General features: G+C 37.8%; 1 protein-coding gene across 1 annotated transcript in view; it reads right to left on the bottom strand.

The window, feature by feature from the left end:
- Window positions 1-269: 269 nt before the first annotated feature.
- Window positions 270-23,507, bottom strand: part of Pgr (progesterone receptor) — a 64,066-nt gene continuing 40,828 nt past the window's right edge. The window contains exons 4-8 of the mRNA XM_021172709.2: window positions 19,857-20,162; window positions 10,388-10,532; window positions 8,300-8,430; window positions 4,854-5,011; window positions 270-1,290 (exon numbers count right to left, since the gene is read on the bottom strand). Coding sequence (XP_021028368.1) covers window positions 1,135-1,290; window positions 4,854-5,011; window positions 8,300-8,430; window positions 10,388-10,532; window positions 19,857-20,162 — 896 coding nt within the window. The 3' untranslated portion in view covers window positions 270-1,134. The remainder of the gene's footprint in view (window positions 1,291-4,853; window positions 5,012-8,299; window positions 8,431-10,387; window positions 10,533-19,856; window positions 20,163-23,507) is intronic.

The raw sequence follows: 23,507 nt of genomic DNA, 5'->3' as shown, positions 1-23,507 counted from the left end.
GTGTGATTTTAAGCAATATCTAGGATTTCTTGAAGTATCTCACTTAGAATTGGGTCATAGGCACTCAGAACTTTCCACTGAGACTTGTCTATTTCTAAAGCATCTCTTTCAGATCTAGAGGCACTAAAAATCATTCCCACCTGAGATTCACTGATTCGCTCTATACATTTCCTAGAGAAAAACACTATCCCCAAGAAAGAAATGGCCTTTATCTCCCACCCTTGCCTTTCTCCCTCCTCCTTCCTCCCCCCCCCCCCCAACCCCCGGCTTCTTTGGTAAATGTCAATAAGACTAAATGGCCAAAGGAAACATTTGTCAAGAGAAATGCTGCCATATCATTTTTAAAAGCAAGGACACGGAACTACCAATGGAGACCGACTTTGTAAGGTCAGCCAACCGCAGGGATTCCAATGAGAAAACAGATCTCACAATTTCTGTCTATTCACAGGTCTTATTTAAAGACACCCTCCCCCTGAACCTGCCCTCAAAAATGTCACAGCAACTGAATAGCTGCCATTAACTCTGTCATCAATCTGTTTTCAGGCAGGCACCCTGAACACAGTTTGCCTAGAGTTAAAAACATCAACCCATTTCATCTCTGTTTTTTTTTTTTTTGTTGTTGTTTTGTTTTTCACTAAAAGCCCTCTGAAAATCTGTTTCACATCACATTTTGACTGCCATTTTAAGAGTCATTTTTGGAAATATAAGCACGGAGACCAAAGGAGCTACATAGCCGTAGCCTGTGTAGTAGCCTGTTGTAATTAAAGGTAGGGGTGTTTCTTCCCTTCTCATGGAGATCTGTCAGATGAAAAAGTTGATTACACTCATCTGAAAAGTTTGAAATAATGGGTGAAATATAGTTTACTTGTACAATCAATTTTAGTCCTTTTTTTAAAAAACCATGTAAACTCTTAAAATATGGGTGCACACAACACTTAAAAAAAAACCTCTGCTTAGACATTACAAAGGAAAGTCAGAATGTCATTGTTTTTCTCCTAACTTTACAGTGTGATAGTGCATACATATAAGGCTATCAGAAAGGCATTATAAAGACACAAGACCTGACCATCCTGATTGAGAAAAAGATGGCACACCACAAAATTCAATTTTCACAAAGAAAACAAAGAAAAGTCATCACTTTTTGTGAAAGAGGAGCGGCTTCACCATGCCCGCCAGGATCTTGGGCAACTGGGCAGCAATAACTTCAGACATCATTTCTGGAAATTCCACAGCCAGTGTCCGGGATTGGATGAATGTATTCAAGCAGTACAGGTGGAGCTGTTTCACAAGCTGTTAGTTCAACCCGTGGGTAGAAAATGAGAGACAAACAATACAATCACACACTGTGCAAATATGATAACATTTTTCTAATGCTGTTAAGCACCTATCTAGATGCTTCTTCTTACCAGAATGCAAATAACTCTCTCCATGCTCCAGGGTAATGTGGAAATGCTTTAGATACATAAGGGAACATGATGATAGTATGGTATTTACTTATTTTTGTCTTGTGTGTAGACATGCATCCCTTGAATGAACTGCCCATAGTAGCCAGCAGATGGCATCAGAGTCACTCGAATTGGAATTACAGATGCTTGTGAGCCACCATGTATGTCCTGAGACCTGAACCCAGTTCTTCTGTAAGAGCGGCAATGGCTCTGAACTGCTGAGTCTTCTCTACAGGCCCAAATCTTCAGTATTTTAAAGTAATAAAATTAGTTACATTCTCGTGATTTAATTTTCAACACTTTTTCTTTTCTATGCATGCATGCAGATATATACCGAGTATTAAATACCTAAAGTTATACACTTTCAAAATGCAATTATTTCATAAATCCTGCTTGCTAATGAGAATTTTTCACAAATGTACTGTTTCTATGACAAGAACCCAGCATAAATCATGAAGCCAAGGGCCTCAGGCATGTTATCTAAGCAGTGAATGGCTGAGCAACATGGTCTTTCTTTAATATTGAATTTATTTTGAGACAGGAATTTGCTAAGTGTCCCACACCACTGAAATCTTTCCCTCTAGCCCAGAGGAGTCTGTGAACATGTGAGCTTCTTGGGGAATTCAGGCCTACACCAACAGGATCAACTTCTAGTTTAATGAAATATGTTATGTACACAATTTTAAAAGTATCATACTACTTAAAGATGAATCACAAAAGAAACAGAGGAAGCAAAATCCAGAAGCTCCTCGATAGGCATCTTGCTCTATTGTATTTCCATTTTTGACTAAATCAGTATCCTACATTTTTACTAGTAAAGTTGGTATTACTTCCTGATGCATGGCATTTCACTTCTTTTCTTGACCATTTTTATTTTATTTTATTTTATTTTATTTTATTTTATTTTATTTTATTTTATTTTATTTTCTTCATTTTTCTTCTCGTTTGTCACAAAACCATAATCAAGTTCTCTGAAAGACTGTGAGAAATCACCCCAATATGATTATGCATTTCAACAATCCCTTAGCTCCATTTTCATCCCAGAGCGGGTGCCCTGGAGACTCATGATATTTTACTGGTCCAGTACAGGCTTCTGACTGATCCTTCCCATTATTATACAGGGACATCACCTTCTGGCCTGAATCCTCTGCCTTCAGCTTGTTTTATTGTAACACATCCTAAAGTAGTTTCTAGGAAAAGTTATATTTGAGATAAACTCTGTAAGACTTTGCGTGTATGAAAAGACTCTTATGGTGGCATTGTCATTTGTTTGATTGTTTGGCTGATGGTTTTGCTTTCATGGGGATTCTGAAGACACTGCTCATTGTCATATGTCATTGTATAGATCCAATGTCATTCAGGATGCTGGTAATTTAATATGATTTGCTTCTTTTCTCATTTGTATGCTTAGGATAGTCTTCTCGATCTTGGTATGATGAATTTTTATAGTGTACCTTGAGTCAATTACTCAGTGCCCATATTCTGCTCCTTTATAGTTAGAAAACTCACATCTTTAGCAAAGAGCAGGCATGCAAGCCTGGAGGACTGCTACCAGCTGTAGATCAGTATAGGCTACAAAAAAATCTGTGTCTCAAAAAAATGAGAAAAGAAAACTCATATCCTTCAGTTTCAGCAACTTTTATAATAATTTCCCTGAATGGAGTTTTTATTCTGTAAATTCCTATTAAGTTAAATTTGAGGATGAAATCTGCATGACTAATCTCCTAAGACTCCTACCTTTTCCTGTCTGATTTTTTATGTCTTAAGTTTTAAATGATTTTCTACTAAGAATGTCCTTTGTGAAATACATGAAATATGAATTTTGATGTCTACTATTTTGAACTTAGTAATCCTGAAGTTTATTTATCTATTTATTTATTTATTTATTAATTAGTGTACTGGCTAGTTTTGTGTCAACTTGACACAAGTTGGAGTTATCACAGAGAAAGGAGCTTCAGTTGGGGAATTGCCTCCATGAGATCCAGCTGTAAGACATTTTCTCAATTAGTGATCAAGGAGGGAAAGGCTCCTTGTGGGTGGGACCATCTCTGGGCTGGTAGTCTTGGGTTCTATAAGAAAGCAAGCTAAGCAAGCCAGGGAAGCCAAGCCTGTATGAAACATCCCTCCATGGCCTCTGCATCAGCTTCTGCTTCCTGACCTGCCTGAGTTCCAGTCCTGACTTCCTTAGTGATAAACAGCAATGTGGAAGTGTAAGCTGAATAAACCCTTTTCTCCCCAACTTGCTTCTTAGTCATGTTTGTGCAGGAATAGAAAACCCTGACTAAGACAGCTAGTTTTGCTAACTGTACCTTTCTGAAGGCTCTCTGTTCTTTCTTTGACACAGTAACATTGTGTTTCTTTGAGGTTCTGTGTATTTTCTTTGGTCTTCAGCACTGGTGCTTTATTCTTCAAGTTGATTGTTTTAAGGTTATTTTATTTTTTTGCCTTTCATTGTAAAGGTTTAATTCAAGTAGCTCATCATCTTTGCAGTGTTTTCATAATTCATGCTCACAAGCTGACCTGGTGAGTGGGTAGCTTTTTAAAAATGACTTTGACTCTCATTTTATGTGTTTTTTTTAATATGCCAGCAATAAAAGCTTGTAACAAAAATGTCTCAGAAAACCACATATGTATGTGTGTGTGTGTGTGCATATAGTATGGTTGTATGGTCAACATATGGTCAACATTGATCAACATATGGTCAACATTGAATACAACCGTATCATATTGTCTTTTAAAAGCAAATTACAAGAAAGAATTTGGGGAAACTACACTGTGATAACTAACATTAGTCATCAACTAACAAGATCTAGAATGACCCAGAAGATAAGCCTTTGGACACATCTAAGAGGGATTGTCTACTTTATATTAGTTTTTAGGTACACTGTGAAAGATTGGGTTAATGGCACCATTTCCTAGGCTTGGAGCCTGGACTATCTAAAAAGGAAAATGCTTACAGAGCTCCAGAGTTCATCGTGTAACTAGAGATTAGAGAAATGTGGTGGTTTCAAATGCTTGACCAATGGGAAGTGGCATTATTAGGAGGTATGGCATTATTGGAGGAAGTGTGGCCTTGTTGGAGGAAGTGTGTCATGGTGGGACTGGACTTTGAGGTCTCTAAGCTCACACTCTGCCCAGTGTGGAAGAGACCTTCCTCCTGGCTGCCTTTGTTTCAAGATGTAGAATTCTCAGCTCCTCCTCCAGCACTGTGTCTGCCTGGACACTGCCTTGCTCCCCACCATGATGATAATGGACTGAACCTTTGAACCTGTAAGCCATTCCCAATTAAATGTTCTCCTTTATAACAGTTGCCTTGGTCATGGTGCCTCCTCACAGCAATAAAACCCCAACTAAGACAAGAAATTAATAAGAGTTTTCACCAATAATCTGTAAAACAAAGATATTTACATCATGTAAGCTGTCAAGAAGTTTTGTGAGTTGGTAGAAACGCTGTGAGCTGGGGACAACCCCTTTCTGTCTTAAACCAATTGCCTTGATCAATTCTCGGATATAGCTTGATCTCATCTCTTCAAACTGGCTTTGACTCCTCAGTCCTTCCAAAGGAACTGTATAAAATTAACAAGAAGTGGCAGTTATGTTAAGAAATATGACACTAGGAATGAATATATTCCTGAGCTAGGTAACTAACATTTTATACATAATTTCTGAGTTTACACAAACATACACACACACATTTAATTTTTAAATAGAAACAATTCAGAAAGGAAAACAATAGTGAAAGACAAAATCAGGACATAGAAATCTTGTAATTGTTAAAGAATATATGAACAACTTACATTTCAGACTTTTATATGAACTGTGCATTTAATGTAGCATTTGCTCCAAAGAGGTCTTGGCATTACTACATAGTCTTTCTTTAAATATCTAGTTTTATTTCACTTATGACTTTATTTTGTACCTTCTTATTTTATTTTTTCTCTTTTAAGCAACTATTTGTGTTTCTTTATATAGCTTTGTTTTCATGTAAATCGCAAATATTTCTTATGAAGATTGGTCTTGGAAACTTGATCTTTTTCTTGTAATTTTAACATCACTTTGTTATATTTACTACTGCTTTCCTGCTGCTGTGGGAAATGGTGATCATATTTGAGTATTTATTTTATATTCATTGACTTAACTCTTATACCAGGCCACTTGGTTTTCTTGTTTATATTTCTAATAGTGTTTCTATTGTCCTCTTTCCTGTAATTGTAGCTGTCAGCTGTAGTTCCTCTCCTCTCCTCTCCTCTCCTCTCCTCTCCTCTCCTCTCCTCTCCTCTCCTCTCCTCTCCTCTCCTCTCCTCTCCTCTCCTCTCCTCTCCTCTCCTCTCCCTCCTTCCTTCCCTTCCTTTCCCGCTCATTTCTTCCCTCCCTCTCTTCCTCCCTTCCTGACAGGGAGGGTCTTATTTAGCCCAGGCTGCACTCAAAACTCATTATGCAACTACAAATGACCTTGAGTTTTTGATCTTCCTGCCTTTACTTTTCAAATTTTGGATTATAAACATGAGACAATATGCTCAGCTCTTCTAGATTTCACTTGCCAATCAATTCATTGTACTGTTCAATACTCACATAGCATTATTACTAACAATAGGGATGGAAGATATGTACATTTGATTATTTATTTTAATGTACTTTGTCATGTACATTAGCAAACAATTTGGATATTAATCTTTGGCCTGCCTTCATGTGTATTTGTGTGCTGGAACTAAGATGAGCATTCCTGTGACTCCTCAGCTATACACAAAGTTTTAGCTCCTTTCCGTCCAAATTCTCCATGGATCTCACATACAAGTACATCATCATCCACTCTCCCCATTCCACACCCCCTGCTTCCAGAGGCCACAGATGACACCTCTTCCTTCTTTGCATCCCTACACACAAACCTCCAGCCTTAAGCAAAATTTTCCTGAAGCCATGGATAGATCCAAGTGAAAAATAGAAAACCTCCTCAATTGACGGCACTCTACTTTAGTGATGTTTACTCAGCACTATTTCTGTAAAGACATGCACTCAGGTTAAAGATACTGTACATACCTAACTTTAAAACCCACAACTTCCCCTGCATCTACTGAGATGCTGCTTTCTACATCTCTGGGATAAGAATGCAAACCAAAGAGAAATCAAAGAAATAATGCTTTGGTTTTCAGTTTGTAGCTGCTCAGATCCTAAATATACAGGGGTTTCTCAGGAGTAATTCTTGCAAAATTCACTGAAGATTTTTACACATCACTATGGATGTACTGTATGCATGTGTTAAATACTTAGTCTTTTCTCTCCAGTTACTTCAATTTCTAGTTATTTCAAATCCATGTACTTCTAGAACTTCCAAACTAATCCCCACAGCTAACTCACCCTGACAGGAGAACATGAAATTACTTTTTGTTTGTAATCCCTTCATTAGGAAACTCATGAAAGTCTGTGTGACTCTGATACCTATTCCTAGAAAGGTTTCCTTTGTTTTTTCATGGTACACAGGAGCTTTAAGTTTGTAAGAAATTATCAAATGCCCCCTCCCCTTTACAACTTTTCCATTTCATTTTATTTTTAATGTGTGTGTGTGTGTGTGTATTCACACCTATGTGTGAGGATGTAGAATTCCTCTGTATCTAGAGTTACAGTGGCTGTCAGCTACCCTGCCAAAATGCTGGGAATCAAGTTGTGGTCCTTTTTCTGCAAGGGCACAAGCACTCTTTTTTTTTTTTTTTTTTTTTTTTTCTGAGACAGGGTTTCTCTGTGTAGCCCTGGCTGTCCTGGAACTCACTTTGTAGACCAGGCTGGTCTCGAACTCAGAGATCTGCTTGCCTCTGCCTCCCAAGTGCTGGGATTAAAGGCGTGTGTCACCACTGCCCGGCAGGTACAAGCACTCGTAGCTCTTCCAAGACACATCTCGAGACCCATATTTTTTGTTTGTCTTTGCAAAGGTAGTTCCTATTTGAGGTTTGAAAAGTTTATATTTCTTCAATAGCTTTTAATTAATTTCAATTTTTTATTTAACTTAATTATCTTGATATAGAAAGATATCATCTAAGCTAAATAAACTATTTTTTGAAACATGAAGTTATTCCTCTTAACACCATTAATTTTGATATACTCACTATAGTATTTAAATTTCTGCTTGACAACTGAATGTAACCCCCCATCTCCTAGATGGTAAGAAGTACGTGGCATTCCAATTCTCTTGATATTTTGTAATGCTTAATTGTCCTCTTAGATTTAAAGATGCCTTTCCAGGGATGTTGCATAGTTCTCCCTACTGGCAAAAATGTTATGCACATTTTCACTAGGATGCATAGGCTATATAGGTACATTCATGAGGATTCCACAAAAGTACCTTGCATTCTAAGGAGCTGTATCTTCCTTCCCATCCCAAGCTCCTTTACTCAGACATCTGAAATTTGTGCAACTAGCAGAAGTCCCTGAAAAGACACTGCTGAGAAAAACACTAATCATAAAGTCTTAGCTCCCAGTGACTTACTTGCAAATCAAAGAATCAATCATACAGTGCCAGGCTGAACCTGCCCTGTATGGTAAGGCCACAGAAAGACTCAGTGCATGCATGTGTCATGTGTGTGGGGAGGGCACAGGAAGGCTCAGTGCACGCATACTCTCTTTTGCTGCCTTCTCCCATGGCTATCCTGTGCCTCTCAGGTCTTACCTCCAAACTTCCACCCACTCCTTATCTGATTGTTTCTAGTCAGAGGAAATAAAGACTGCAGGCCCCATGATACAGTGTAACTTCACAGTTACAATCTAAATTGTATATCTGGTATGTGACCATATGATGATATTTTGACATTTATCTTGGAAATTAAAAAGTAAGGTGCCAAGTGTCTTTACACTTGGGTACTCACTTGTGTTAAGAAGTAGTAAGACTTTCATACAGAGGAATTCCTCATGGGTCACCTGGAGTTTGACAAACTCCTGTGGGATTTGCCACATGGTAAGGCACAGCGAGTAGAATGACAGCTCCTTCATCCTCTGCCTTGTACCACACACAGTACACAAAAGAAAAACAAGCATAAGCATGGAAACCCATTGCTAGTCAGCCAGGCAGTGATACAACTTGTCAGCGAACAGGAGTTCAGGAACTCTCTTTCCTATTGTTGAGTTTACTGATATATTTAATAAACAAAGTAATATTTGGAATTTTTAAAGTCTCTAAACTTTTTTACATGGTAGCACTACATTTTTAAGGCAAAGAAAATTTAGACTTATAAAATAATATTACATACACATTGATTAAAGTTCATATTGTTTCTTGCTTTTATTATAACACTTTAAATACCTAAATCTACTGAGAGCAATCTTGAAGGAACTGGAGCATTTAGAGCCAGGAACAGCTTTATTGACAGACTAGTATATGTATTTGTATGTGTAGATATAATTTTGTGCACAAGTTAATGGATTGCTTCAGTTCATAAAAATTTACAACACTGTGACTTTTTCTAGATGATATGTGTGGTGACACAGAAAAACAAATTAAAGAATGGTAGTGAATGTAATTGAAAAAGTTAGTACAGGCTCTGTAGATGGTTCCCTGATTTGAGGGATTCTCTCAGCATGTGCCATTTTGTAAGGCCAGAATTAGTCACTGTGTCTAGTATTAATAGTGGGAGGAAGACAAGACACCCACACTGAAGGATTAAGACCCTCAGGTCTGTGCCAGGTTATCCATTTTTCCTGAGCCCCAGTTTCTTGAACTGCTAAGGTGGATAATGCTGAGTCCTTGCCTATTTCAAGGGACTATCAGTTAAAAAGGTATGAGTGAAGCATGAAGATTGTCAACTGTGAAAACATTAGATAGGGTCAGTTATTAACTTAGATGTTCACAACTTGACATTCACCATTAGAACCGTGTAGACATTATATTGGATAAATTCTTATCATCTAAAGACTACATGCTGAAAACTATTTATTTAAATATGATAAATCAAATTGGATTAGTCATAGAACATTTTTTGTTTAATTTTTAAAAGTAAGTCTACTCTCAAGCAAAAATATTTGATTTCATTATCTCAAGTACATTATCACAAGTACAAGTCTGAAAACTTAAATTAATATGATAAGCATTTAGTATGATAACATGATATATTGAATTGCACATATCAGATTTTGAAAAATAAATAAAAATATTAGTTTGGATAAAAACATTTTTTTCAAGACAAGAGGAATGGAATCCAAATACCAAATAAGCATCAAAAGATTTAACAAAAATTTTTAGCAAATAAACATAGACAAAAATCTTTCTGAAAAAGTCTCCAAATTCTCAAGAAGTAATAAAGAGAGTTGGCAAGTGGGATTAAATGAAATTAAGTTGCTTCTGTATAGCAAGAGAAAAACTTAATTGAGTGAAGAGAAAGCCTAAAAAGATAGGTAAAAATATTTTTTAACTAAACATTTAACAGGAGAATCTAATTAATATTACATTATTTACTACACTAATACTGCATTTAATATCTAGAATATGCAAGGATCATAAACTAAAAAAATCAAGAAATGAAAGCACTTAATCAATAAATCAGTTAATGAACTTATTGTGAAATGAACAGACAGTTTCCTAATGATGGAGTAAAATGGCCAATAAATACATAAAACTGTTCACCCTGATGTGTCACCCAGGAAAAGTTAATTACAGCTACAGTGAGAGTCTATCTTACCACAGTCAGGATGGCAGTTAGAAAACATCATGCTGATGGGCATATAATCCAGTCTGGTCACCATGGAAATCAGTCTAGAGGCTTTCCAAAACACAAAAAAATAGACCTACCTACTACCCACCTAACACATTCCTGAGTAGTCACCCAAAGGTCTCTTAGTCAACATATTATAGAGACCTTACATCAATGGATATTGCCACATGATTAACAATTGAAATGCAGTTTTCCAAATTATATGATGTACCTGTGATAACAATGACAGCACCAAAAGTAACAACTTACTCATTTAGGATTAGATCGGGTGCAAAATATAGCATCTGTCCACTGACATGCTTGTACGACCTCCACCCCAGGCCAAACACCATCAGGCTCATCCAAGAGTACTGAATCAGGGTTATCTGGTCATCTATGTGTAAGTTCCGGAAACCTACAAATGTTTTGGAAGAAAACAATCATAGAAATCATGTGAACCATGTTAAAATTTTGTAAGAAGTCAAAACTAGATATTAATGTTTCCCTAAAATTCAGAAAATGCTCAGAACAACAGCCTATAAGGAGACAAATGGATAGCTATTTTATAAGTCATTAACATTGTCACTACGGTTTAGTGCTGGTGAGAATCATTAATTGAATTAACTATCCATTCTGGATTCATGAACACCCATTTCCATGGTAGGCACTATGTTAACATGATAGAAATAAATGCTAGAATTTACTCTTTTGGTGTCTTCTTGACATGATATTCTCTCATCATGAGCCATAGCTTCTGTGGTGCATATGCAACACCTGTACAAGAGCAAGTATGCTGTAGGCATTCCAGCATGGAGAGGGAGGGACTCAGAAGCCCTACCCCTAGCTGAAGACCTGTAGACAATTGATTGTTTCTGGGAAAGGGAGGGTCAATTTCATTAAGGATATGGTACTTGAAAGGTCAACCTTACGCCAATGGTTGCTCCCATAACTGAGTATATGAGCAGCACAAATTTGAGCACGTGGGTTATTGTTGAGAAAGCAAAAGAAGAAAAAGAGGACACAGTGCTGGAAAGGGCATGGAAGGAGACCTACAAATGTTTTGGAAGAAAACAATCATAGAAATCATGTGAACCATGTTGATGTAGGAGGAGTTAGGCAGAGAAGTGAGGTTGAGTTTCATCGTCCAAACACTTAAAGAAGAAAATATAAGACACTTGTTTTCCTATGGAGGCAAGAAGGATTTAAGAGATTCAGTAGCTCTCCCCAAATCTGAAATAAGGACAAAGAAACAAGTGGGATAAAAGCAGCACATTTTGGACATATTTGCGAGACCTTCAGAGTATTGATTGCAGTTGGGTACATGGACTTGAGCCTGGGGATAGGTCAAGGAGAGACTATGAATGTGGATGTTATTGTAACTTACAACAGTTGAATAACAAAACTGGATTTAATGTTTTGTTTAAGATTAAGTAAAAATAAATGTTTTCATGGGAGCATCAAACCCTTTCCATGAAGCTCTTTCGAAAATACTTATTTTCCTTAAAAGTCCACTGCTACCCATTTATAAATGACTAATTCAGAAATCAAGCCAGAGTAATACTTAATCTGTTAGCTACTGAGAGAGAGGGCATTTCCTTCTGTTAGACACTGAAATTCTCTGCACATGCTCCTAACAGCCCCACCAGCAGCTGGGAAATGGCATTTGTCTGTTTTTTAGCCTCCTTGAAATGAAAAATCAAGTGTGCCTCCTTAGTTAATGGTAAAGCAGCAATCTCCCGATTTTTGAGGCACACTCTTCAATGTCTGACCACTGTTTCTCATTATTCCTTCTTGTTTCTGCTTGACTAATGAGTCCCTCCATTTGGAGTTTGGTAGAACAGCAGATGCTGCTATCAGGGAAAATGCACACAACCCTTGCTGCCCTCTGTGTGGTGCCTGGAGAAAGGCTGTGAAGCAGTCACCACCAAGACTCTGACTGTGAGTAAGCAAAGGCAAGGTGTGGGGATGTACTGTGAGAGGCCTAGAGGGTACCAAGGCATCCAAGGGATGTATGTATGACACTTATTCATTTTTCCTCCCATCACATCTCTCAGTTTGTGCGGAATCCAAACCTGTCCTTCACTCCAGATGAGTGAATTCCTGGTGCCCTCCAGAGGTTGTTTTCTTTCATTTCTGTTTTGAGAGCCCAGGGTTTTCTTTTTTATGATTAGAATAGTTATTTTCCTTTGTTTTGATACTGTTATCACCCACAAATCCAATTTACTTTGTGGCAGAAAGACTCCAACTTGCCAAGAAAAAAATGTTTTGTGTTTTTTTAAGTTTCATATTTTCATATGACTTTACTCCTTAAAGTGCATATCTATATGGTATGTCATTTTAGAAAAAGTGTGAATCTTAACACAATTCACCTAGAGCATAAGTACTGCTTGTCATTGACTATTGAACAAATGGATAATTCTTTGATTAAAATCAGAATCAATTGATGAACAAATTCTTTGTAAAACATGACGATTACCCAATGAAAGCACATGAAGCACTCACTGTGTGTTAGTGTGACCTCAAGGGTTGATCAGAGAGGCCTCAGTTCCACTCCTGACTCTAGTAACTGAATGATACCTTGAACAAATTAGGCCGTGAGGATAAACGTAACTAAATATAACTGAATTAAAGATTCAGGATAACTGAATTTTTGTTGAGGAATATGCAAATATTTTTATTCCAACCACTAATTAGATTAATGGCTATAGGAAAACCACTAATCAAATTGAGAGAAATCTCCAATTTAGAACAAATGAAACACACTGTAGTAGTATCATCTAATCATTTCAGCACTGAGGAGCTGGTGGCAGGAAGATCAAGAGTTCAAGTTTATCCTTGACTTCAGAGTAAGTTCTAGGCTAACCATAGCTGTGTCAAAATAACAATATAAAAATATATATAAATAAATAAGAAGGAAATATATGCTCCCAAACAAAATGAGATCAAAATTATAAGCTAGAAAACATTATCCTTTATGTTATGGAAAACATACATATAATTAAAGTATAAATGCTGCAAATGACAATAAATTCAGAAGACAAATTAGGCACCACTAACCTGAGAAAACAGCTCAGCCAGCAAAGTGCTTCTCAAAGAAACAAAGGGAGCAAGCTTTTCCTTCCAGCACTCACTAAAAAGTGTTCTGTTGCATAATCCTAGAGCTAAGGACAAGCCTGGACAAGTGACTCCTCAGAGCTCACTGCCAGCCAGTCTAGACAAATCCGTGAGCCCCAGGCTCAGTGAGAAACCCTGCCCTTAAAAGTAAGGAAGAGAACAGCTGGGAACACTCAGTGGTAACCTCTGACCTCCACACATGCACACATACACTTTTATGTGCACATGGACATAAATATATGAGTAGATTCATACCAATTACACATATCTGTACAAATAAACAGTAATGAAACATATATTTAGTATATTTTCAGAACATTAATTTCATATATATTATTTATTAGCTTGTATCATATCCATATATGAACTTTATCATATATAAAGTGTCAGGTTGGTAGAAAGTGAGGTTCAATTAATTAGACATAATAAAGTATTAACAGAATGTTCAGTATGATCTTTAGTAATTCACTCATTATTCTGTAAATTGGTTCTAACTTCTAACCTTTCTAATATATTTTTAAAACATCTAAATAATTGACATAACTATGCTAATTTTTTCATTTTAAGTCATTGTTTTATATTAATCTATGACTAGTTTTAAATTTTCTTATAAAGCTATATATACATACATGATTCTGTTTTCTGAAAATCAGACTCTGTGTATATATTCACTTTATCCTTATTTTTATCTCGTTCTCTTGCACTTCTGGATTCTAGGCTTATCAGTGTCTTGAAATAAAGGAACACTTTTTTGTAGTATAAAAGGTAACTTTTATTGAAATATTTCAAAATTTACTCAGTTACTAACATTCATAGCAGAACATATATTTCCATCTAACAGAATAGAACTCAGAAAATAACCTCCTTACTTCACCTTTTGGAGGTGTAGCTGTGGAAAAAGTCCAATGTTAAATAACTTGTACAAGGCTAGCTCACAAGTAAAGTTTCTCCCCATTGACTGTGACACCATTCCATTATTTTATACTGAAACAAAGCTAGGAAAATAGAGATCAGATTCCTGTGATGATAATGATTTGAGAGATTTCATGCACTTGAGATGATAAGCAAACTGAACAACCCACAGGAAGTGATGGACGACCGCTAATTGTGCTTAACAAGTAGTGTAAAAAATGTACTTTTCTGTAAGTGTCTTTGCTTAATAATCCTTGAAAAATATTGCTGTGGATTTTCCAATTCTCAATCCTTAAAAAAAAAAAAAGGACAAAGGAGAGGACAAAAGATGATTCATGAGACTTGCTGCGCTTCCAAGGTTCTGATAAAAATGCACACGTTCTATCTCTGTTTTTGAAAAAAGTGTCAAAGTGTCATACAGTTGAAATGATGAGCGTCAACCTAGATGGAGAATTACATATCTCAGGACCTTGTATTACAAGACATCAATGTCAATATGTGTGTATATTTCCAGATCGAAGGGAGACATAGGCAATATACCACCAATACCTTCAGTGGCTTAGTCTGATCAAGAATGACAGAGTTCATCTAAGGTAACACAACTCTTTGTTATACATTCCACACTTGAGATTTCTACACCATTTTATTTGTCTTTCCTGGGATAGGGTCTTACTTCTGTCAGAAGCTGGTCTTGAACCTAAGACTCTTCCTTGCCTTTATCTCTTCCCAAGTATTGGGATTCAGTCTGGGAAGATGCAGGGCAGATTAGATTAGTATGAATGCTGGAGAGTTGTTAGAAAGTCACACAGGAGAATATGTGTGTGAAGATCCTCTACATACAGAAAACAACACCAAAATGAGAAGAAAAAGATGGGAAATAGAGCCAAGAGCCTTTCAGCAAGTGCTGCTTAAATTCCATGAATTGAAGGGAGGGAAAGAGGAGTGCTGTTAATTTCAGAACTGGATGACAGAACTGCCTTGAATTGTAAGGCCACAAAGTTTAGAGTTTATTCAGAAATGAAAGAAGAAAAACATAGTTGGTTACAATTATTTTTAGAAAAATGATTCTTGGGTTAGAATCTTGGGTTAAACTGTTTGAGAGCTGAAACCTACGTAAACAAAGAAAGGTCCATGGAAGTAGCATTGTAGTAAGCCAGCCTTGTATTGAATAAGAGGTGCTGAAAGAACTGACAACCACCCAGGCAGGAAACAAAGGAGGAGAAAGCTAAAGATGGTTCTGAAGGGGCTGACTGACGACTTATTTCAGGATACAGAAAAATGGTTTTGGCATATGAGCAGTAAGGTCATGATGACTTGAGAGGTGATCTGGGTGGAGCTGTGTTGAGAGCATTTGGAATACATGACTGAAGGAGCTGGACTGACGCCATTACTTAAATGTCATTGGAGTGGAGTAAGAACATCAAAGATATACATCTGTTCATCCCAAATATGCAACATGAGAAGCCAGTGGAAGAGAGAACAGAACTCAGGACAGTAAAACGTATAGTGTAGGAAGAAGCACAAATGTATAGTGACTAAAACTTTGTGGGAGAAACCATGTCCCTGGAAGGAGTGGATGGACACCAGAGGATGAGTTTCACTAGGAAGTGGTTACTCTACCAGTTCCCCCTCAGGCAGTGGAGTTGCATGAAAGAGAACAGACATGCAACTTGACAATTTGAAGACATTAACATTGGTGATGGTAGTTTCGGTGGAAGACAGGTAGGGGATTTTGACTGTTGTTATAGAAGCTCTGGTCAGGTCTAAGATGGAGGCCACATCCACTCTCTCCTCATGCTTTGAAGGTGATAATTTGCCTTTTTCATTGCATTTGGGAAGAAAGAAAAAAGTCCCTTTTCACACTGTCACCGACTCACGCTGCAGAGCTAGAAAATGAAGGAAAGTTTGTCCCTATCTTCAGCTCCTCATCATGGCGTGCAGTCTGGGTAGTTTAAAGCAAGAAGGAATGCACTCCAATGGGCAATAGTTGGAATGTCACAGCATGGCCTGGGATGAATATTTCACCAAGTAAAGGGAAACAGCAAGACAAATTCATCACAAGAAAATGTTTGCTCTACACTTCTCTATTGCTTTAATTCTTGTACAACTCACTGGTAGAGAAGGTGACCTTGCTTTTTGAATTAGTACTTATTAACTTTTGTCTTACTACGACTTTCAAGACCCTATTTGACAAGCTTATGACTTTCATCTGTGCCATTACTTTCCACTACTAATCCCCAAGTACATCTATTGCCATTTGTTTCAGAGTAAATTAGTGAAATCCTAAGAAGGCCAACACTTACAAAGGAAAGAGTATACAAGTGCTCATCTATGCAGATGCATTTTCTCACTAGCTACTAAAACCTTTCATTGCAGTTTTTTGGTAACTGAATACTTAAATTTCTGATGTTATTTAAGAATCCCCACATTTAAAAGGTGCAGAGCAACCGACTGTCTTCTATGTATTTCCATTTATCACTAACCAAATTTCACTCACAGTTTTCATTTCCTATACCTCAGGTACACCTGTTCTAATGAATGTGCTTTCTCTTTACACAGTTAATGAGTCTCCTTGTTCATTCCTTAGAACCCAATGCTAAAGTTATACATCTGTCCGTTTTCATAAGTTCTGTGTCTGATGCAATTGTCAGGTGTCTCAGATCTCTCTCTGGGTTGAAAGTTCTTTAATACAGGAAACGTGTACTGTTAAGTTTTAAAATTTCATAGGTAATGCCCTGCTTCATGTCTTAACCAGGACTACGGTGCTCACTCAAGACAACAACAAAAATACTACACAAAGTCATTCATATGCAGATGCTAAACATCAAATGGAGATTATCTACGAGGTGGTCTATAAATATAACACCTCGAGTCTATGGCATCTTACGTGTTCCCATTAAATTAAAAAGAATCTCTGAAATATTATTGGAGAGAAGTAAAATTAGTTGTAATTATGGTAACAGGTCAATGACAATGAGAATGAAGACACAGAGGAAAAGAGGCTTCCCTGACTGGGAAGTAAAGAACCTCATGGCCCCTGCAGCATCATGTCCAGGGTCTTCCCTGGCTGATTTGCCTTTGACCTTGTTCTTTTCATCAGACATTGATGTACACCTTACTGTCTCAAAAGAATGATCTGGTCTGTCAACAGGATTTCCAACAGCATATGCATACAATGGATAAATTCTATATTTTCACAATCTGGCTTATTGTTAAGGCTCTTTTAACAAAAGTCCACCTTCCACATAATTAATAATATTGTTGAAAATGAGTAACTGAATCAAAAACATTTCTCTTCTGTGCAAAACCGGTGCCCAGATGCAAAGGTGTGCAGCATCTAATGCATTCACACTGTAAGCCCGATTTCTGGCTTTTTGTCCTAGCAGCACGATTTAATTGCTAAGATCTGCACTCAGCAGGCATGTGGTAGGCATTCAATTAGTCACTAAATAAGAATCATAACCTTATGTGAAGGCAGATGACATTAGTTCAGAGTATCTAATAACACTGGATCAGTGCCATGTTTAGTCTTAAATAACTTGCCTGGATTCCAAACCAGCTAGGGACCAAAACCCTGGGCCTGTCTTTGAGGACATTTCCATAGTGTTAATTGGAGAGAGAAGATCTACTCAACACCAGCGTCACCATTCATGCCTGGAATGTCCAACTGGACACAAAGGGGAAAGTTCACTGCACACCAGCATTGATCTCTTCCTCCCTCTTGACTGGGCACAATGTGACCAGTTGTCCTGCACTCCTACCGCAATGCCTTCCCCTCTGAGATGGGCTGTATCATCTTATAAGCCAAAATAACCCTCTGCTTCCTTAGGTTACTTCTGCTAGCATGTCACAGTGGTGAGAAAGGCAATGAGAGCAATATTAAATTTATGTCCCCTTCAGCTCTTCTCAGAGGAAAAGTAATCATATTTCACTGAGCATCTCCGCATCCATTTCACAGTGTTCCTTTTGAATTCACTGTTTGCAAATATGGCTTAAAGAGAGCAGGGTCCACACAAAATTTTGATCATCTCAATGTTGCCCTTGAGCATTATTAATAGAAACTGAGGGAATCATAAAGGCATGACCATTGTTTTCATTTGCCACACATAAATTATGTTCTGCAGCACTTAAAAAGTTGCTACCATAAAAAAAGTTGCTACCAAATTCAATACATATATTTCTTCTCATTATTTCTTCAACAGTGTGTGGAGGTCAAAATATCTTGATTTATAAACATTTAAACGTAAAAACAGCTTTTATCTTAAATGAATAAATGCTCTTTTTAATTGCTTTCTTTTTTAAATTTACTAGCTAACTATAAAATCTTCTTTTAAGATAATAAAGAGCTTCCAAAAATACAAGCGAGAGAAATAACGACCCATAGCAATGGTGTCAAGGAAATCACCATTTCCAGATAATGGAAACAGAAAAGCAAACGCACCGCTAAACGCCAATTTTAAAAACAGAGTTATTTTATCAATGCTATTATGACATTTACTTAATAAAGATGTATGAAATTTGATAGCCACTTCACAGTAAGTTTTAAATATTCAAAACTTTTTTCTGAAGGAAAACATTACCTGTCCAAGGCCTGTCAGCTACAGTAAAGCGAATGAAAAGCTGGGTAGTCTGACTCATCTGTCAGATCCATTTGAAGGTCAAACAAACAAGAATCTCTTCTGTTTCATATAACCTTGGATGTTCAATAGCAATTCATCTATTATATTTCAAAACTTTCAGGTAGAATAATAGCCGAGAAATGTACTCAGGCAAATTAAAATGGGATCTTTAAAAAAAAAATTGAATTTCTTCTAGGATAAACAGGACATAATGTGTTTAATTTTTGACCATATGTCAGAAAAATGAACATTACAAGAATGTTAATGGTATGAGAAACAGGTGACTTTTGAAAGAATTATTCTGTTTCTAATGATGAGGTTAAGGCCTACACAAACAACTGCAAGCCTTCACCTGTGTCTGCCATCTAAGGTTCAACCAGGTGAGAAATGGATTTTTTGTAATTTGATCATCCACGTGGCTGCTAAAGCGCTTCACTGAGGGACACATATTGCCAGTAAAGTCAGTGAAGCACTTCCATAAAAATACACAATTTCTCAGTATCGCTGGGCCATATCCTTCTCTTGGTGTGATGAGAAGAGCAAGGGATTGAGGTCTGTCTGACTTTCCAGACTCCTTACTAACCTCAGAACTTCTGTACTCTTCACTGACTTTATATAGGTACTTTCAATGCTGTTATGATTTGTTACATGAGTAGGGACATTTGATTTTTATCTCCAACAGGCGCAAAGCTTCAGTTAGGTTTAAGAATGAACTAGACACTCTCAGGAGATGGCTAACATATTTTTTTCTAAATTACTGTATTTGTGTGATTTAACACTTAGCTGTTAATTTTTTCATGTAGGCAGCAATCAGCCAGCATTAATGTGCTTCCTCCTTCTCTGGGTTCCTATAGTTTATATGAGTCTTGCCTGTGTGCAGGTGTTGATGGGGATTGATCCAAGGGCTGATGCATGCTGACCTAGGGCTCTACCAACTAAACCAAGTACACACATGAGATTCACCAAGCATTTTGAATTACTAAAACATACGGTGCTCTTTACATGGTAGTTGACTTTTCATACAGACTATTTTCACATTCAGATAGTGCCACAAACATAGTACCTTTTAATGCATGATACCATGTACAAATTACCTGGCAGAGATTTAGTCCATTTGACTACTGAAAGCAGTTGTCTCTCGCCTAGTTGGTTGAGACTGGTCAGCAAAGAGCTGGAAGTGTCAGGCTTTGTGTTGTCATGCCCTGCATAGACCACATCAGGCTCAATGCTCATGAGCAGGTTGATGAGTGGCGGGACCAGTTGAATTTCTTGATTTGGTGAAAAGGTGATTCTCTGGCCCAGGGTCTGGCTCTCATTAGGAAGGCCCACCGACTGGGGGAGAGCAACACCGTCAAGGGTTCTCATAACTCGGACTTTATTAAACTTCTTAAACTTACGACCTGTGGAGAAGACAAAAAGGAAAGAACTTCATGTAAACGCATAGGAATTAATTATCCTAGCAGGGTACTTTTTAAAAAGATTTTATAATCACTGTGCTGTCACTCATCATAAATCTGGAAATGAAACAAAGCCAGGCATGGTGATGCTGACCTGCGATCCCAGTGCTTGAGAGGTGGGAGCTCCAGGCATCCTTACTGAATGCTTACGTAAGACCTTGTCTCAAAAGAGACATACACATACACACACACACACACACACACACACACAGAGAGAGAGACAGGCAGACAGACAGACAGACAGAGACAGACAGAGACAGACAGACAGAGACAGACAGACAGACAGACAGAGACAGACAGAGATAGACAGACAGAAAAATGGAATGTAAATGATAGGCATCAGATTTGGGTTAAATAATAACAGTATTTCCTGGGTTGGTAGACTGTAGTCACATCAGGACCAAGTAGAGGTTATAAAGTCTTGAGTAAAAAGATGTATGCCAAAGTAGTGTGTGGAAGACACCAGCATCATGAGTTGTGTTAACAGGATTGCCTTCCTAAGCTGGAGGTCCAGGCTACATTTATGTAACCATTGTGAGTCTTCTTTTGGGTTTTATTCTTTATGTATCTATTATAATTCATGTCCATTATGTAAATCCCACAACATCTTTCATACACTTGCAGCATATTCATATGTTTCTTGAAATAAACCCACGTACTGCTACAAGATCTAAATAACCAAAATTCAAGATCTAAATAACAAAAATCTTTTCTAGATTAAGAGAAGAGATTATTTTCATCCTGTGATCTGTGTTTGCAGATTATATGTATTTCTAGTCAACTTGTAGAATCCCTATTTTGGTGAATGGTTGTATACTCAGAAGGAAAGTCATGAGGGCAAGGCTCAGAAGGAGTCAGCTTTTGAGAACAGATTGGATATTGGCAGCCAAACCACCTTGAACCTACTCATACTCATCTGATCTCAGAAGCTAAACAGGGTTGGTCCTGAGTAATGCTTGGGTGGGAGAACAGGTTGATTGATATCTGGAAGCTTATGAAGACTGATGCTTTGCAACATGTTGAGAGTGAATCAGAGAGAAAGACTTTGTGACTGAGGATGGGCTGACTTTAGTACAAGTCACCCTGAATCAGGCATAACGTTTTTTTATTATTAGATATTTTCTTTATATACATTTCAAATGCTATCCCAAAAGTTCCCTATACCCTCTCCCCGCCCTGCTCCCCTACCCACCCACTCCCATTTCTTGGCCCTGGCATTCCTCTATATTGGGGCATATAAAGTTTGCAATACCAAGGGGCCTCTCTTCCCAGTGATGGCCGACTAGGCCATCTTCTGCTACATATGCAGCTAGAGATAAGAGCTCTGGGAGTACTGATTAGTTCATATTGTTGTTCCACCTATAGGGTTACAGAACCCTTCAGCTCCTTGGGTGCTTTCACTGATAAGTGGACATTAGCCCAGAAACATAGAACACTCAAGATACAATTTGCAAAACAGGCATAACTTTTAATGTGAAGGGCGTGTGCCATGGCTCTAGAGAAGCATGGCAACTGTAATGGTCCAGGCATGTCCACTTCTGGTCAATAGGCTACATGTGTTTGGGATAGCAATCACTGTATCCAAACACATCTCTAGATGGCAGGTAGTTGCACAGCAATTTTCTCTAAGTGGAAACTTTCCTCCCTGGAGGAGGCTTTTGACACTGAGGAGGTAAAACCATTAGTAAGTTTGGGAGAATTGAAACTTAGAAGATCCATGAGGACACCTCCCAGTTTTAGATGCAGTGAATAACTGCCAGGGAGGAAGCTCTCCTAAATACCTTGAAGAGGAACTCGTCAACCTGTTGAGCTGCCTATAAGTCACGCAGAATACTTTAGGGTTCCATCTTTCCTGAGCTGTCACCATGCAAGGTTGGCCTTTGGTGATGTAGCTGCCTCTGGATTGTCAATGGTTCTTTACATGACCCCAGTAAACTCACTGGTTCAGCAAATTGGACTTTGCAAGTATCATTATATTTGTCTATTGTCAGTTCTTTCCTGGGACAAGCAGGCATTTGTTCATGTCTCCCTGGGAATAGTGTCATACAACACACTTGATGTGACTCAGACATCTATTTGCTCCTACAGCACTGAGCTGAGTTAAGAAAACACCCACCTTGATTAGGCATTAGACTGGGGACCTGAGTGGAAGATACTGCTATATTTGGTGAGACATGGATGTCCTGGCTCCTACTATATACTAGCAGTAGAAAAATGCCAGTGTTCTTGTTTCAGGTGTTGTCATAATGACAAAGGATGAGAGTTGTGCCGTGAAACCCCATGAACATCAACAAAAATGTGTAGGTCATAGTGGAGAGTTCCCAGAGTCAACAGAGGCAGAATCCTGTTCAGAAGGCAGACAGGGTTCTTGGTAAAGGAATATGTCAGTAAGGAGAAGAAAGGTCGGACTTACAAAGCTCTCACAGTAAACTGGGAAGTTTGCAGATGTGTAATCTAGTCTCACTGCAGTCTCAAGTGAAAACTAATGATTCCATTTGTAGGTTGGCGATGGTGTAATGGGAGCAGTAGAGCAGAGTTTAGCTCAGGAGCTCAGGCTATATAAGATGTTAAAACCCTGGCTCTCCCTGCTCCTTGCCCCTCCCTCTGGGATTTATTGTGGGCTAAGTTCTCATGGGGTGAGGTTTTGTGAGGATATTTAGGGAAGAATTTGCAAGCAAGAGCACAGACTTTGATTCCAATACATTTTAATGGTTGGTTCCAATTTAACAATGCAATAGTTAATAGCTAATATGACATACCCTCACTCAACTCTATTGATTACTCCATGTGATTTTTCCTTGTGAATTCTTATCTCTTTTAGCATATTTTAACTTATAATGATAATTATATGCTTAACATTTTAATTGCATGGCTTAAACAGCAGAGTTTCAAATTGACACTTAATATAAAATGTTGGAATGTAAGGCCAACTTGGGTAACTTAGTGAGCAAATGAAAATTCTTTGGTGTCTCAGAATATAAACTATAAGGACATCAGGAATGCAAGTCAGTTGGAAGACACTTGTCTGGCATGTGTGAGACAGACAAACAGACTGACTCATACATGGACACATGTGTGCGACACAAAGAGAGAGACAGAGAGCGAGGGAAGCAGAAGGAATGATATGGGAATCACCGTAATCTCATCTCTTCTCTAACCATCCTCAGCACACAATCATCTTAAGGTTTTCTTTCCAAGTATTTAGTTACACTTTATTATCTAAGAACACAAGAAAAGTGTAGAGCAAAACAGGTCATTGAAAAGTAAATGCTCAGATAAAAAGATAAA

The sequence above is a fragment of the Mus caroli genome, unplaced genomic scaffold (genome assembly GCF_978045245.1).
Source record: "Mus caroli unplaced genomic scaffold, Mus_caroli_1 scaffold_11, whole genome shotgun sequence".
Taxonomy (NCBI): Eukaryota; Metazoa; Chordata; class Mammalia; order Rodentia; family Muridae; genus Mus; species Mus caroli.
Note: the sequence above shows the minus strand (reverse complement) of the source record. Positions and strands in the feature narration are given on the sequence as shown.